General features: G+C 41.9%; 1 protein-coding gene across 1 annotated transcript in view; it reads left to right on the forward strand.

Moving 5' to 3' along the window:
• LOC137422950 (uncharacterized) overlaps window positions 1-16649 on the forward strand; it is a 295425-nt gene that overhangs the window by 219098 nt on the left and 59678 nt on the right. Inside the window, exons 40-43 of the mRNA XM_068109635.2 lie at window positions 3153-3242; window positions 3609-3662; window positions 14138-14245; window positions 16048-16155. Of these exons, the coding sequence (XP_067965736.2) occupies window positions 3153-3242; window positions 3609-3662; window positions 14138-14245; window positions 16048-16155 (360 nt within the window). The remainder of the gene's footprint in view (window positions 1-3152; window positions 3243-3608; window positions 3663-14137; window positions 14246-16047; window positions 16156-16649) is intronic.

Consider the following 16649-nt stretch of genomic DNA (forward strand, 5'->3'; position numbering starts at 1 on the left):
ACGCTGAGGAGGCTCTCTGAGAATGGTCAGAGAGATGTCCACTTTAACAAGCACATGATCAGATGAGCCGATTGGAGCAGAAGAAGAGCAGCAGACATTTTCAGGGAAGTTAGTCATAACCAAGTCCAGAAGAGAAGATGCTCCGTTGACTGAGATCCGGGTCGGGAAATTGACAGATTGTGTCAGTTCCAGTGAGTCGCAGAAGTCTTTGCTGAAGAGCCATGGCTGGTGAGAGAGGTGCCCACATCCAGCCAACTGGCATGGTGACAATTGAAATCACCACATATGAGGAAGAGAGAGTTGGGATGGGTAGATAGAAGTTGGTCCATATTATCAGACAGCGAGATGTAGATGGAGTCATCACTGTTTGGTGGACGGCACAACACACATATGAACAAAAGGTGGGAGCGAAGGGGAAGCCATAGCCAAAGGTATTCCTGGGGGTGAGGTGGAGAGAGGGCAGTGCAGGGCGAGTGAGGAAGAGAGTTTTTTATAAAGATAGCAACCCCACCTCCAGGACGAGGCTCAGGTCTATCATACCGGAGGAGGGAGTAACCTGGGAGAGATACCAAGGAATCAGAGACATCATGAAGGAGGAAAGTTTCTGTTAAGCAGATCACGTCTGGTTTGTCAGAAGCAACCTGTATGGAGAGATCAGTCAAGTTTGAGCGAAGGCCCCGGATGTTTGAGGTCCATACCGTTAATGAAGAGGAAAGGGGAGCATCGGATACAGAAAGGGGGCTGGGGGGGGGGTGGGGTAGGGTAAGATGTGGAAGAGGAGGAAGAGGTAGGGAGAGCTGTTGAAGGTGTGTCAGAGATTTCAGAATAGCTTGGAGAAAGGGAAGAATGGGGCGGACAAAAGGTTTGATGGTGATTGGGTGAGGCACAGTGAGGTGTTATTTGAGGAGGGGGAAGAGCGAGGCAGAAGGTTGGGGGAGATGAAGGTGAAAGTTGGAAGGGGGAAGAAGCGGGGAGGACGCTTTGAGGAGGAGGGGTGAGAGGGGAGTCTAGGAGGGGAGGAGCGAGGGAGAGTCTCGGAGGGGCGAGGCAGAAGGTTGGGGGAGATGAAGGTGTAAGTTGGAAGGGGGAAGAAGCGGGGAGGACGCTTTGAGGAGGAGGGGTGAGAGGGGAGTATAGGAGGGGAGGAGCGAGGGAGAGTCTCGGAGGGGAGGGGGGTGGGGGGAGTTTAGGAGGGAAGGGGCAAGGGGGAAGATTTGAAAGGGATGGGTGATGGGGAAAATTTGGAGGGGAGGGGCAAGGGGGAAGATTTGAAAGAGATGGGTGATGGGGAAGATTTGGAGGGGAGGGGCAAAGGGGTAGATTTGGAGGGGAGGGGTGATGGGGAAGTTTTGGAGGGAAGGGGTGATGGGGAAGATTTGGAGGGGAGGGGGAAGGGGGAAGATTTGAAAGGGATGGGTGATGGGGAAGATTTGCGAATGTCAAGTTGAGGTTGAGGAAAAGTTGTTGAGGAAAATCTTGCGAATGTCAAGGAAAATGACACGAATGTCGAGGAAAATCACACAAATGTCAAGGAAAATTATGCGAATGTCGAGGAAAATCACACGAATGTCAAGGAAAATCACATGAATGTTGAGGAAAATCACGTGAGTGTTGAGGAAAATCACACGAATATGAAGGAAAATCACACGAATGTCGATAAAAATCACACGAATGTCGAGGAAAATCCCATGAATGTCAAGGAAAATCACACGAATGTTGAGGAAAATACTGCAAATGTCGAGGAAAATGACACGAATGTTAAGGAAAATCATGCGAGTGTTGAGGAAAATCACACGAATGTCAAGGAAAATCATACGAATGTCGATAAAAAAATCCCACGAATGTCGAGGAAAATCCCACGAATGTCGAGGAAAATCCTTTGACTGTCTAGGAACATCACACAAATGTCGAGGAAAATCACACGAATGTCGAGGAAAATCACACGAATGTCAATAAAAATCCCATGAATGTCGAGGAAAATCCCACGAAGGTCGAGGAAAATCACGCGAATGTCGAGGAAAATCACACGAATGTCGAGGAAAATCACACGAATGTGGAGGAAAATCAAACGAATATCAAGGAAAAAAATCACACGAATGTCGAGGAAAATCACACGGATGTCGAGGAAAGTCCTCAAATTTTGGGGCATTATTTCAATGGGGGAAAAGGGGATCGTTAATTGCACTATAGATGTGGTGTAGTGTTTTCATTGTGTAACTCGCGGGGCATAACGTGTTACGCAGCAGGTGGTGGATGCGGTGAAGCGTTTTCATTGTGTAACAGCTCGGATGATGCCGTATGGAGCAGCTGCTAATAGCACTAATAGATGTGGAGTATTTTCATTCTGTACAGTAACTCGCAGGGGATGACGTGTTATCCAGCTGGGTGGGACATCCCGCAAAGCTCGCTTATTGTGCGGCTAAAATATTTTTATGTGACCACGAAAAGCCGTGAAACCTCGCGGCCCGTGGAAGATGTTTTATGCGTACGTCCAGTTGCTTTGTGCGAGGCTAGTGGAAGATGTGTTTTAGAACTGTTATGCTTGAGGGTCATGGGGAAAAAAAATTGTGCCCGTGAAAAACCACGAATACATTGGGACATGCGAATGTAGAAGCAGGTCGCAATTTATCGACCGTGAATACGCGGAACCTGCGAATGTTGGGACTGCGAATGTCGGGGTCCGACTGTACATTCCATTTGCACTTTGAGACCCACTCAGACCCCCCTCCCCTTTCTTCACCCATAATTCCTCTTATGCCGTATTGGATCCATTTGATTTTGACCGACTGTTTTCCTTTAACCCCATTTTTTTTTGTCTCTGTTATACCATATCACCGGCCTCTGAAAATCCTTCTACTGTATTGATTTGGCCATTGCCTACTAGTTTCCTTGTAATTAATGTAAAAGTACACTGATGCCAAAAGCCTTTATCCTACTTGTGATATGCAGTATGTACCAGCATCTGTGAGCCTTAGATCACTGAAGAATATTCTTTGTCTTCAATGACACTGACAATGCTAAGTAAATGTGAATTCCTTCCAAAATCACCACCCTTCCAAAAAGACTTAATTCACTCTCAATGAGAAAAAACTTTGTGTTTATATATGTATTAAAAACCGATGGTTTGTTTCTACTATTGTGATGGTTTGCAGGGTGATCCTGGACCCCCTGGACCATTAGGAAAGGAGGGGCCACCTGGCCTGAGAGGATTCCCAGGGGATAGGGGACTTCCTGGCCCTCCGGTACCGATTTCGTTTTACTTATGTTGCACTTCATATTTCATAAATTGTACACAACACGATGGTGATAGAATCTTTCCTCTTTTCCTGTTCATTAATTCATTCCCCTGCTTTTTGAGTTCAACTGTGCCACACTATCAGACATTGCCCTTTTTACCCTCCATGGATCATCTCTCCTTTCCATGAGCATATATATTATATAAAAAGAGCTAAAACCAGTTTTTGTGAACTCACAGTACGCACATACATTGGAAATTGCACGAAAAAGGTGAATAATTGCACTTTTATGCACCAGACGATGTACATATCCATATAACGTTTCATATATTGCTCACAGAATCTTTGTTTTGTTTGTGTTTCCCATCCCAGGGTGCTTCTGGCCTCAAAGGGACCTTTGGACCGGTTGGGCCTACAGGACCTGCTGTGAGTAAATCATTATTATTTTTTTTATCATGCATGGATTTCACTGCTGTAGAATAATTCCTGGGTCGACTTTATCCATTAATGTTATATTAACCGAGACGAAGATACGTAAGAGTGGCCCTTTTGGGTTTAACTTGGTTATCTTCCTTTGCTGTGACTTGTCCTTTGGTGTAATTGTTTGTCATCACAAGACTCTCGAATGGCCACAGAAGCCCACAAGAGTTTATTTTTCCACCTTTTGGCTAAAAGCATACTCTGAGGAAGAAGCCGGAAATTAGGAAGTCATGTTGAAGTTGTTTTTCACGTTGAGTGTTGGGCCATACTTCCACGAAGATTGCTCGCAAGATGGGGAAAACATGTGTAAGTGGATTCTGTTCAAATACAAACATGGCCAATGTGACCTTCTTCTTTTTTCCAAAAGACACGACAATTATACCAAGATGGTCAGAATTTGTTCAATTAACAAAGTCAGGTGGAAAAGCATGCACCTGACACGTCCCATTCAATACGGTGTGCTCTTTTCTGATTACTTTTGCCATACTTGTTTTAAGGACAGGCTGGGTTATTTAGTTCATTCAGGATTTAAAGAAATGAAAGTTCTAAAGTTTATTCGCTTTAACAAATTGACCAGAGCACTTGGCTCATACTAGTTGTTTGCCAAATTGCCATGAGCCAACAAAATCTGAATATGGTAAACAAGTCAGGGTTGTTAAACTGGCTAACTTTGGCAACTTCCACTACACACAAACACACACACACACACACACACACACACACACACACACACACACACACACACACACACACAAACACACACACTCACATACACAAACACACACACTCACACATACAAACACACACACACACACACACACTCGCACACACGGAGGTGGATCTCCATTGCATCTCTGAAAGCACACCCACATGTGGGGTTAGCAGGCAAAAACAGCTTACATGCATACACACACGTGTATACTGTATATATATATATATATATATATCTGTGCAGTGTCTGTGTTGTGTTGTCACTGAACTACTCCCTCAAACTTTTGTGAAATCGTACCAAACTTCTGGTATGCACTTATCTCTCCCGTCGGTATGTCCTAAGGATATTGTTTTGGGAATTTGGGGGGGGGGGGAATTTTTTTGGCAAAATTTTTTTTTCCAACTTAAGTTTTCAACTTCAATTGTTAATAAAACGTAATATCACGTATATTACAAATACATTTGTGCATTATGATTGTTTGAATTATGATTGGTGTAAACCATGACAAGACAGCAACTCAGGTACAGTCATCTATCTATATATATCTACGTATCTGGGCAGTGTCTGTTGTCACTGAACTACTCCCTGAAACTTTTGTTTCCGTGGTTGTGAAGTGTTTTTAATAACGTGGTGGTGGTTTTGAATCACGTGGTGGTGAGGTATTTTGAACTATGTGGTGGTGAGGTGTTTTTAAATGACGTGGTGGTGAGGTGTTTTTAAATCATGTGGTGGTGAGGTGTTTTTAAATGACGTGGTGGTGAGGTGTTTTTAAATCACGTGGTGGTGAGGTGTTTTTAAATCACGTGGTGGTGAGGTGTTTTGAATTACGTGATGGTGAGGTGTTTTGAATTACTTGGCGGTGAGGTGTTTTTAATTACTTGGTGGTGAGGTGTTTTTAATTACTTGGCGGTGAGGTGTTTTTAATTACTTGGTGGTGAGGTGTTTTTAATTACTTGGTGGTGAGGTGTTTTGAATTACATGATGGTGAGGTGTTTTGAATTACGTGGTGGTGAGGTGTTTTTAATTACTTGGTGGTGAGGTGTTTTGAATTACATGATGGTGAGGTGTTTTGAATTACGTGGTGGTGAGGTGTTTTTAATTACTTGGTGGTGAGGTGTTTTGAATTACATGATGGTGAGGTGTTTTGAATTACGTGGTGGTGAGGTGTTTTGAATTACATGATGGTGAGGTGTTTTGAATTACGTGGTGGTGAGGTGTTTTTAATTACTTGGTGGTGAGATGTTTTGAATTACATGATGGTGAGGTGTTTTGAATTACTTGGTGGTGAGGTGTTTTTAATTACTTGGTGGTGAGGTGTTTTAAATTGTGTGGTGGTGAGGTGTTTTGAATTACGTGATGGTGAGGTGTTTTGAATTACTTGGTGGTGAGGTGTTTTTAATTACTTGGTGGTGAAGTGTTTTTAATTACTTGGTGTTGAGGTGTTTTAAATTACATGGTGGTAAGGTGTTTTGAATTATGTGGTGATGAGGTGTTTTAAATTGTGTGGTGGTGAGGTGTTTTGCATTACGTGGTGGTGAGGTGTTTTGAATTACTTGGTGGTGAGGTGTTTTAAATTGTGTGGTGGTGAGGTGTTTTGCATTACGTGGTGGTGAGGTGTTTTTAATTACATGGTGGTAAGGTGTTTTAAATTGTGTGGTGGTGAGGTGTTTTGAATTACTTGGTGGTGAGGTGTTTTAAATTGTGTGGTGGTGAGGTGTTTTGAATTACGTGATGGTGAGGTGTTTTTAATTACGTGATGGTGAGGTGTTTTGAATTACTTGGTGGTGAGGTGTTTTAAATTACATGGTGGTAAGGTGTTTTGAATGATGTGGTGGTGAGGTGTTTTGAATTATGTGATGGTGAGGTGTTTTTAATTACATGGTGGTAAGGTGTTTTGAATTACTTGGTGGTAAGGTGTTTTAAATTGTGTGGTGGTGAGGTGTTTTGAATTACGTGATGGTGAGGTGTTTTGAATTACGTGATGGTGAGGTGTTTTGAATTACGTGATGGTGAGGTGTTTTGAATTACTTGGTGGTGAGGTGTTTTAAATTACATGGTGGTAAGGTGTTTTGAATGATGTGGTGGTGAGGTGTTTTAAATTGTGTGGTGGTGAGGTGTTTTGCATTACGTGGTGGTGAGGTGTTTTAAATTACATAGGGGTGAGGTATTTTAAATTACTTGGAGGTGAGGTGTTTTAAATTACGTGGTGGTGAGGTGTTTTGAATTACGTGGTGGTGAGGTGTCATCATCCCAAACCGCCAGTCTGCACCTACCCCTCCCATATGTATGTGCTGAGGGGTTCTTTTTTGAATTTTATATATTTTTTCAACCTAAATCTTCAACCTAAATTCCCTATAAAAATGTAATATCACAAACACAACAAATAAATTTGTCCAAAATAATTGCTTATATTATGATTGGTGTAAATCATGACATCACAGCAACTTAGGTACAGTCATCCTCAGCTAAAATAAGCCTGTACCTCTGTAACGACGCGTGGTGAGGCGAGCGTAGCGAGCCGAGCCAAGCTAGTATATATATGTATATAGAGTACATATACAGTATACACACACACATGCACACACACATCGAGACCTGAGAGCTCTGTTCCACCTTCTGAAACCCGCATATGGAGATAACAACTAAGACATGCACATACACACACACACACGGACACGCACGCACGCACACACGCACGCACGCACGCACGTGTGCGCGCACGCACGCACACACACACACAGACATGCGTGCACACACACACGCACGCACGCACACACACAGACACACACACACACACACACACACACACACACAAAGCCCTAACTCGAAAACAAAGAGAAGAGTGTAGGACCGTATGCCGGAAAAAGGAAGCCTTTTTCCAAAGCAGGTACATTGTGCTGAACAAGCAGCATCAGATGGGAACACTGGAGATACCTTTCAAATTGTGAGAAGACTGAAGCAGAATCACCATCAATCCTTTAGCCATTCCTATTAAGTAAATGCCAGGGTATCTTCTCACCGACACAAAGGTTCTGAAGAGATGGAACGAGTGTAGTGCAGACCTCCTTTCATCTGTACCTCTCCATCCACCAGATGAGCTACTACAATAGGGCAAGAGCATCAGCTCCTAATGAAGACATCGACACAGAGCGTCCAACCTGCGCCAAGATTGCATTTTCCATAAACAAACTAGAGAATGGAAAGGCTCCTGCCATATGTGGAATTACCACCGAGATTTTGAAAAACGCAAACAAAGCCACCATTACACCATCTGTTCTCCAACATCTGGGACATATTTAAACTGTTCTACAGCAGTGGCTCCAGGGAATAATCCGATCTTCTGGAAGCATAATGCAGCACAGACTGACTATAGCAGTTACCGAGGGATGGCTCTCCTATCTGTTTGGGTGAGTGCTTGCCGGGATCCAACTGAGTTGAATCCAGGAGGCCTTAATCATAAAATGGAGACCTCAACAGGCATGCCTGCTCAAACACCAATCAACAACTGAACAGAAGTTTTCCTTTCATCAGATCACAGCGAAATGCAAACAATTTGCGCAACCGACATTTGCCATATGCATTGACATGAAGAAGGCTTTTTACTCGGCCTGAATTGCGACTGCCTGTGATTACTTTTGGAGGTGTCTGGGATACCAACAAAGATCACAAGGCTCATTCAAGCTCACAACTCCGACATCATGAGCTGTGTCCACATTGGAAGGGAAATGTCAAACTCCTTCAGATTTGACCATGGTGTACATCAAGGAGACATACTGGCACTTATCCTCTTCCTCCTTGCAATCAACTATATAATGGAACACACCCTTCAAAGTAGTGGCAGCCATTGTGGTGTGAGCCTGGGAAATGACTGTTTTCAAAGATTTCCACTATGCTAACTAGAACGCCACTCAGTAGAGCGCATACTCCCGCCGTGGGTTCAGTTGGAATAATACGTTTTGTTTAACATCCCCTCTCCCCAAAACAATAAATGAAAAAGAAAGTAAGCCCTGACTGTCAGAGAATTTATTTTGATATACCTCGGAATTAGAGGAGAAAAACATCATTTAAGAATAAGAATAAAAGCTTTAAAAACAGAAAAAATCTTTCCCAAAAAAATTTCCAAAAAAATTCCTGGATCCGGAATAATATCCTGAGCTTCACCAAAAACTAATCAATTCTTCCTTATCCCAAGGGCAATCATCCCACCAACTTTCATCCAAATCAGTTCAGAACTTTTCCAGATATCTTGTTCACAAACACACGAACACACGAACATACGAACACACACGCACACACGGACGGACACGATCGAATGCGTTACTCCCTGGTGGGAGTAATAAACCTGAAAATCGCAGAGCCAGAACCAGAATTATTCATTTGGTCTGGGAAGCCCATGCGAGGTTTCTTCTTCTTCAGCCTCGCACAACCCTGGGTGAATATGCGATCGTTTTTTTAAAAGTTGGAATTTTGCCAAATCTGTTTTATTCGTTTGTTAATATACCTCAGCCATTGACAAATCTGGAACTAAGTCTTTATAAGTTCATCAAATACTGACACCGCAAATGACATTCGCTGAGCTAAATGTTGATATCTCTTCTGAGGTAAAAAAAAAAAAACAACAAAAAAAAAACAGTTTTAAAGTATTATACGTATCAAACGATACATTTTATGAAACGGGGAAACCTAATACACACTTTGGTGGTTTTAAAATGACAGAATATGTCTTTATTAGAAAAAAAAAATGAACATTGAAGACGATGCTGCTAAAAAAAAATACACCGCTCTAACGCATAACCACGAGTTTAAACTACATTTACAACAAATATGAAAACTATTTTCATATCACAATGTTAAATATAGAATATATAGAAGATAATGTTAAAAAAAAATGAGCCCTATCTTCCAATGGTAAAAAAAATCCTTCAAAATATTCCTGGATCGGGAATAATATCCTGAGCTTCACCAAAAACTAATCAATTCTTCCTTATCCCAAGGGCAATCATCCCACCAACTTTCATCCAAATCCATTCAGATCTTTTCCAGATATCATGTTCACAAACACACGAACACACACACACACACGGACACGAGTGAATGCATTACTCCCTGGCGGGAGTAATGATGTCGTGCTTGTGGCAGAAACAGTACACACCATCATTATAGCATTGCAAGATTTTCAAAAGCATGCATCATCATTCGGACTACAAGTTAGCTGGCCGAAGACAAAAATTCAATCACTATGGTGCCACAACCTGTCCCTTCCATCGCAGTGAATAATGACCACTCAGTATCCACAGCGATAGAATTCCAATGTCTTGGATCTAACATGTCCTCATCTGGAGACTTTCTAACATGACCTGGCTTCCACTATTGACTGTGCCCAACTCCGATGGTTTGGTCATCAATGCTGTCACCAAGGTAGCAATACATCGATCGCACTCTTTGCAAAGCCCTCTACCAATTGGAATCATCCAAGAGGTAGACCGGGCACCAGATGGAAAGACACCATGTGACTCCACTTCTGCAGTGTATTGGTTTGACTTGGGACGAGGCAATATGAGTGGCACTATACAGGATAACCTGGAGATCTCTGATTAGCTGTGCCTATGTTGCGGCAGTGGCCTGCCACATCAAGAAAATTTTACAACAATGAGGAAAGAAACAGTGCCAATTTTGTTATGTCCACCCTGTGCATCCTCCCAATGCATCATTTTTCCAAGTCTCCCTCTATTTTGTCCTTCAACGTCTGCTTCAATCTGTCTGTCTGTCTGGCAATCAAACAAAATTTCAAATCATTCCAAACAGGAAATTTACTGTTTTAGGAACGTCATAAAGGACATGAACAACGGGCACGAAGAACTAATCTATCGTATTTATTAAATAAGGTGGTGTAAAAGACGCTGCATCAATGGCAGTAAACTTCCGAATAAATGGATTGTTTTGTTTTGTTCTCCAACCTTTAAAACTTTTGTTTTATTTCATGGAATTATATACTTGAACACTGTAGAACACAAATTGACTTGTTCACACGTCCAAAGACCCTCAGTTTAGAAGTATTTGGCCAAAATTATATGCCATCACGACCCTGAGTGCGGAGTTGGCAGTAGGTTCTAGACTTTCTGTTTGACCGATTGGCTTCGTATGGTTGCCATTGCACGTGTTATTCAAAGTTCATGAACATAGCAAATTATAGATCATGCTTACTTCCAGACACCTGCCTACTTTTCTCAGTAAGGAGAATGTGTGATGAGCCTTATTTGGTTCTTTCTACAAGATCTGCATCATTTAATCACTAATGTAATGTAAGAAAGTGCCCTTTATTTTTTTATTTCCAAAAATATAATAATAATACAGCATATGCATACAGGATTTAAAGACAAATTTGCAAATGAAGACAAAACACAACAGCAGCAGATTATGGGATGTACACAATTCATTTGAAAGTTGGTCAAGCACAAAATACAACGTAAAAAATGATGTGCGGAGAAACAAATGAAGAAGCACATTGATATCATAAGCTGTGGGGCTAGGTTGGGGGATGCAGTGTGGTGAGGAGGGACGGGGACGTATGTTTTTGTTCCTCAGATTTTAAATCAAGCTACTGCTCATATAATGTAACCTACATTTCCACAATCTATCACCTTTCAGATTTCATTATGCTCCATTCTTCATGCACATATCAATCCAACTGCAGCCCATTTGGCCGAAACATTCACAATTTATGCGACCACCATTTGTGCAGTTTGATCAAATGTCCCAGGTCAAAAATCCCATAGAAACCAATAGAGACCAGTTGGACATTTATATGTGTCTCTATTGGAAATCACAGTTTCATTTGGTTTATACAGAAACTAGTAGAGTTTACATCGCAACCTAACCAGATTCGGTTGAAACCAATAAGGAAAGATTAGATTTAGGAAATATAAGGAAGGATTAGAAATATAAGGATTAAAATATAAATAGAAAGAAATACAAGGATTAGATAAGGAAATATTAGATAAGGATAAGGAAAGATAAGGAAACCATTAGAGTTAACTGGTCTGCAAACCCATAGACCAATCAAAATACTTTAATCATATTTTGTTATAAACAAACTCAAAACACAGAATTCCATATTGAATTGAGTTATAACCATGTTCTCTATAACAGGGTTTCCATATAGAGTATTTGTTGTATATGTGAAGGCAAGTTGTTTTCCATCCAGGAATTAGATAGTTCAGATGGCAGAGCACTGGAATGGTTCACCAGAGAACCTGGGTTCGATTCCCAGTCCTTGGCATGTAATTTTCCCACATATGTCAATTGGTTATTTTCATTCCTGTTCATTTATATATTGGTCTCCTTCTGGTCCCATTGACCTACTGGTATTTTATTGGTATTTTATATGGGTCCAGCATTTCACTTTCCTTATTGAAACCAGTAGATCCTACTGGTCCAATGTCCTATGGGATTTGTCCTATTGATTTTCCATGGCATTTTCGACCTGGGGTGCAACTCAGAGTCTGCACAATGTCTGCATGGGTGCCCTCTCATTTATCGCCTTTAATATACACGAGCAAATAACCTATCCTTCCTCCAGAATTATGGATGGGATCACTTGTAATATACTCCCCCACCAGGAACGGTCGCAGTGCTTTGCGATACACATTTACATAGAGACAAATTGAGATACTCCCCCCCCACCCTGAGTCCCTGGGACTTTTTTTTTTTTTTTACCCACCTAAAACCCACCCATACACTGGCTGAGTACAACCACCAATTTTCAACCCATACGGTCCAGCGGTTAAGGAGTACATAGATGTCAAACAGAGAAACACACAGGAACAAACAAACACAGAAAGAAAGCTGCAAACAAACCCATAAACAAACCCACAAACAAAGCTGCAAACAAAACACACAGGCATACCACACATAAACAAAACACATACACGCAAAACACACATAAACACACAAAAAACAAACAAACAATACACAAACAAACAAAGAACAAAACACTAAAAAAAACACCAACAAACGTTAAGAAACGCAACGCACTAAGAAACACTAAGAAACACTAAGAAGTTGGGGGTAGAGGCACTGTTGTCTCAAAGCAGACTAGTTCACTCCTCCCATCCCATTTTGTTATGTGAAGGGATGTTTCTATATTTGTCTTGTTTCAATCCAAGTGGATAGTTGTTCTGCTTTTGTTTTCTTTGTATAGCCCCCACCTCGAGTGGCCCTGTAGGCTTTGTCGCGGGCAATATCCCATTAAAAAACACAAACAAACACACTAATAAACACACTAATAAACACATTAATAAACACTAAGAAACACACTAAGAAACACTAACAAACAAACACACAAAAAAAAAACACAGACAAACGCACAAACTCACAAACAAACAAACTAGAACGGCACTCAGTAGTGAGCATACCTCCGCCTGGTTGGCCATATCATGCAATGGTGAAGAATTACTTTTAAAATTCTACTAGCTGGATCCGGATCGGGATCTTCACCAAAATGTAATCGATTCTTCCTTGTCACACACAACCTGTCCAACAAGTTTCGTCCAAAGCCGTCCTTAACTTTTTGAGATATCCTGCTATGTATCGTTTTTGGCCCTATCTCCCAATGGTGAAGAATCACTTGAAAAATTAAATAATTCTCATATCCGAGTCCGTATTCAGATATTCACCAAAATCGAATCGGTTCTTCCTTGTCACACACACAATCTCTCCAACAAGTTTCGTCCAAAGCCGTCCTTAACTTTTTGAGATATCCTGCTATGTATCGTTTTTGGCCCTATCTCCCAATGGCGAAGAATCACTTAAAAAATTCTAGTAGCCGGATCCGGATCCGGATCTTCACCAAAATCTAATCATTTCGGCCTTGTCACAAATGCTACATCTCTGCCAAATTTCGGCCGAATCCGTCCACGACTTTTTGAGATATTTTGTTCACAAACGGACAGACAAACAGACAGACAGGGGTGAAAACGTAACCTCCATTCACCTTTGGTGGTGGAGGTAACAAACACAAACCCACAAACAAATAAACTCACAAGCAAACGGACACTTCTCGAATTATAGTCGAATTACCAGGTACAGTGTCTGACTGTCAATTGCTTCATTTGGCGGTCCACCGTTAACTCTTTTCTACCATTGTAGTTTGACTTTGTTACAAGTAGGCATGAGCAGGGAAGGGACTGTGCATGTGTATCAGGTGGTCTTCCCCTTCATTTGGGAGCACGTTCGATGCCTATGAAGTAGACAGTGTATATACAGAAATAATCAGGAAAATATCAAAGGAAAATGGCAATCGAAAGCAGGATAAGAAAATTGCAAGTCATATTTTGCAAAAACTTTTTCAAGGAAGTTCAACTATAGGGAAATGGTGAGATTGGCCAAGCTCAAGCCACATGGTTAAAGTACGCAGGCGGAAGTCCAGTCTGCTGCCTCACTATCCCAATTTAACACGGAGCAGTGCCGATTTTCCTCTTCACACATGGTACCTGCAATGTTTTGTGTCCACACTTCAACACTTCAAAAAGAGTTGGGTATTATTTGTCAGTACCAAGGACAAATTCCTCTTTTTGGGGTTAGCTCGATAATTATATGTACTAGGAAGCTAATTATATGTAAACTGCACTAGGAAGCACTGAGATGTGGACCCAGTGTAAGTCTTGATGTCCTTTAATGACCTTTGTATGCTGTCAATTGTGTGCTGCAGGGTTCCACAGGGTCACGGGGCCAGCAGGGTTCAGCGGGCCCAGTTGGTCTCCCTGGCCGGCCTGGTCCACGGGGTCCAGCAGGAGTGGCTGGAGAAAAAGGAGTCCCGGTAAGTTAATTAAGAACGTGATCCATTCAGAAACTAGCGATCCCATTGTGCTCACTCATGCTTATAAACCAAGCCTTAGTAACTGCAGTGTTGTATTATACGAATGAGTAATTTCTGTAATATAAATGATAGAATGATTTCCTACATAGGTTACAGTGCCCTCATAAAGTATTCACACCCCTTGACTTTTTCACACGTTGTTGTGTTGGAGCCTCAATTTTAAATTGATTAAATTGGGATTTTTTTTGTCACTGATCTACAAATAATACCACATAATGTCAACGTGGAATTATGTTTTTAGAAATGTTTACAAAATAATTAAAAATGAAAAGCTAAAATGTCTTGAGTCAATAAGTATTCAATCCCTTTACTATGACACTCCAAATTGAGCTCAGGTGCATCTAATTTCCTTTGATCATCCTAGAGATGTCTCTACAACTTGATTGGAGTCCACCTGTGGCCAATTCAATTCATTGGACATGATTTAGAAAGAAACACACCTTTCTATACAAGGTCCCACAGTTGACAGTGCATACCAGAACATAAATTCTACCATGATGTCCAAGGAACTGCCCGTATAACTTTGAGATAGAACTGTGAGGAGGTATAGATCTGGGGAAGGTTATAAAACAATTCCTAAAGTGATGAAAGTTCCCAAGAGCACAGTGAACTCCATCATAAGGAAATGGAGAGAATATGGAACTACCCAGACACTTCCTAGAGTTGGTTATCCAACCATACTGAGCAACTGGGCAAGAAGGACCATGATCAGGGAAGTGACCAAGAACCCAATGACCACTCTGGCAAAACTACAGAGTTCCTTGGCTGAGATGGGAGAACCTGCCAGAACCTGTGTGGGGAAAGAGCCGGCAGGCCACGCCCCGTGGGACGTGATTGGACGGTGAACGTAGGCAGAGCAAGAGGCGATTTTGAAGGAGCTTCACGATTGGTCGGAGTGACGTCAGCGAGAAGCTTCTAGAGAAAGCGAGGGAGGAGTCGTTGGGCTTTTGGCTTCGAGCAGGATGCTGGCCATTTTTGTGGTGGAGGACTTTTGGCTTTCGCTAAGGAGGGGAGCGCGGACAGACAGCTCAGTGGAGGAGCAGGAAATTCCTTTGCAGCGGAAAGGACCCTCGGAGTGCGAAGCAGAGTCTGTGTATGATGAGAAGGGAATGCGGGTTGTCCTCGCCTCCCGCCTCGTGACCAAGCGCTTTTTGGTGCAGGGCGGTCTACGCGTTGCCATCCTCCCACCTGTGGTTTCAAGCGTCGTCACTGCCAACCTCCTAAAAAGACTATTTACACAATGATAAGTACTGGCCGGCCAAAGGGAACATTTTATTTTTATTTTATCTTTCCCCTGTGTTTGTATTTGTGTCAGTGTGAGGGGATGTCTCAGTTAGGAAATTAATTTACCTCATTTTTTATTTAGACAATTATCGTTGTATTTTCATTTCTCGTGTTTCTTTGTTCGTGGTTTCGGTATAGACCCGTGTGCTTCGTGTAGACAACCGCTTTGTGTCTCTTCTTTCCCTGTGCATGCCATAACCGTCAAACAATCGACTGGTCGTCTCAGGAGTTAAAGCAGTTCGGCTATTCGTCCAAGGCTGGTCTTAACTAGCTACAGACACATTATTATGTCTGAACAAGCAGCATCTGGATCTCGCTCTGTGATGTGCACAATAATATCAATTTCATTGCATTGCATTGCTTGAAGTATGAAATAGGTTATTATTTTAACTGTTGTTTTTACATCAAATCAGTGAATGTGTAACCATTGCTGATAATCTGTGTCTGCATATGCACAGGGGGAGAAAGGAGACATGGGACCTGCTGGAAGAGATGGCATTCAGGGTCCTGTTGGTCTTCCAGGTCCTGCTGGTCCACCAGGTGGACCTGGGGAGGATGGAGACAAGGCATGTAGGCATTTTATTCTGAGAAATGAAAGAGCGATTCCACTGTCTGACCATCCTTACATTTTGCATTGGTGCTGAAGGACCAAGGTCCAGGGATTATGCTGTATTTAAACTCGTCTTTGTTTTGTCGGAATCACACTCAACACCTTAAGAACTTTACGTGGGTTTGAAACTTTTTTCATTTCAGACTATTCTAAGTTATTGTGACCTGCAACAAATGTCAAAAACATGTGTTTCATTGCTTCTAATCCTTTTAAAGTGTTTGTTTATAAATTTCCATGAACCATTGGTGCTCCAGCTCATTGGGAAGGTGTTTGTAAACAGATTCTGCAGGAGTGAAGGTAATTCAATTCACAACACAAGTAAGGTAAAGGCATCTGAGTCACTTCCCAAGGAACTGTACGTGACAGCGGGAGAGTCATCATGGAAGATTTTCTAATTGTAGCCCTGAACTAAAATCACACTCGGCTCAATTAGACCTGATGCACTTTAAG

The sequence above is a fragment of the Myxine glutinosa genome, chromosome 3, assembly GCF_964187855.1.
Source record: "Myxine glutinosa chromosome 3, kmMyxGlut1.1, whole genome shotgun sequence".
Classification (NCBI taxonomy): domain Eukaryota; kingdom Metazoa; phylum Chordata; class Myxini; order Myxiniformes; family Myxinidae; genus Myxine; species Myxine glutinosa.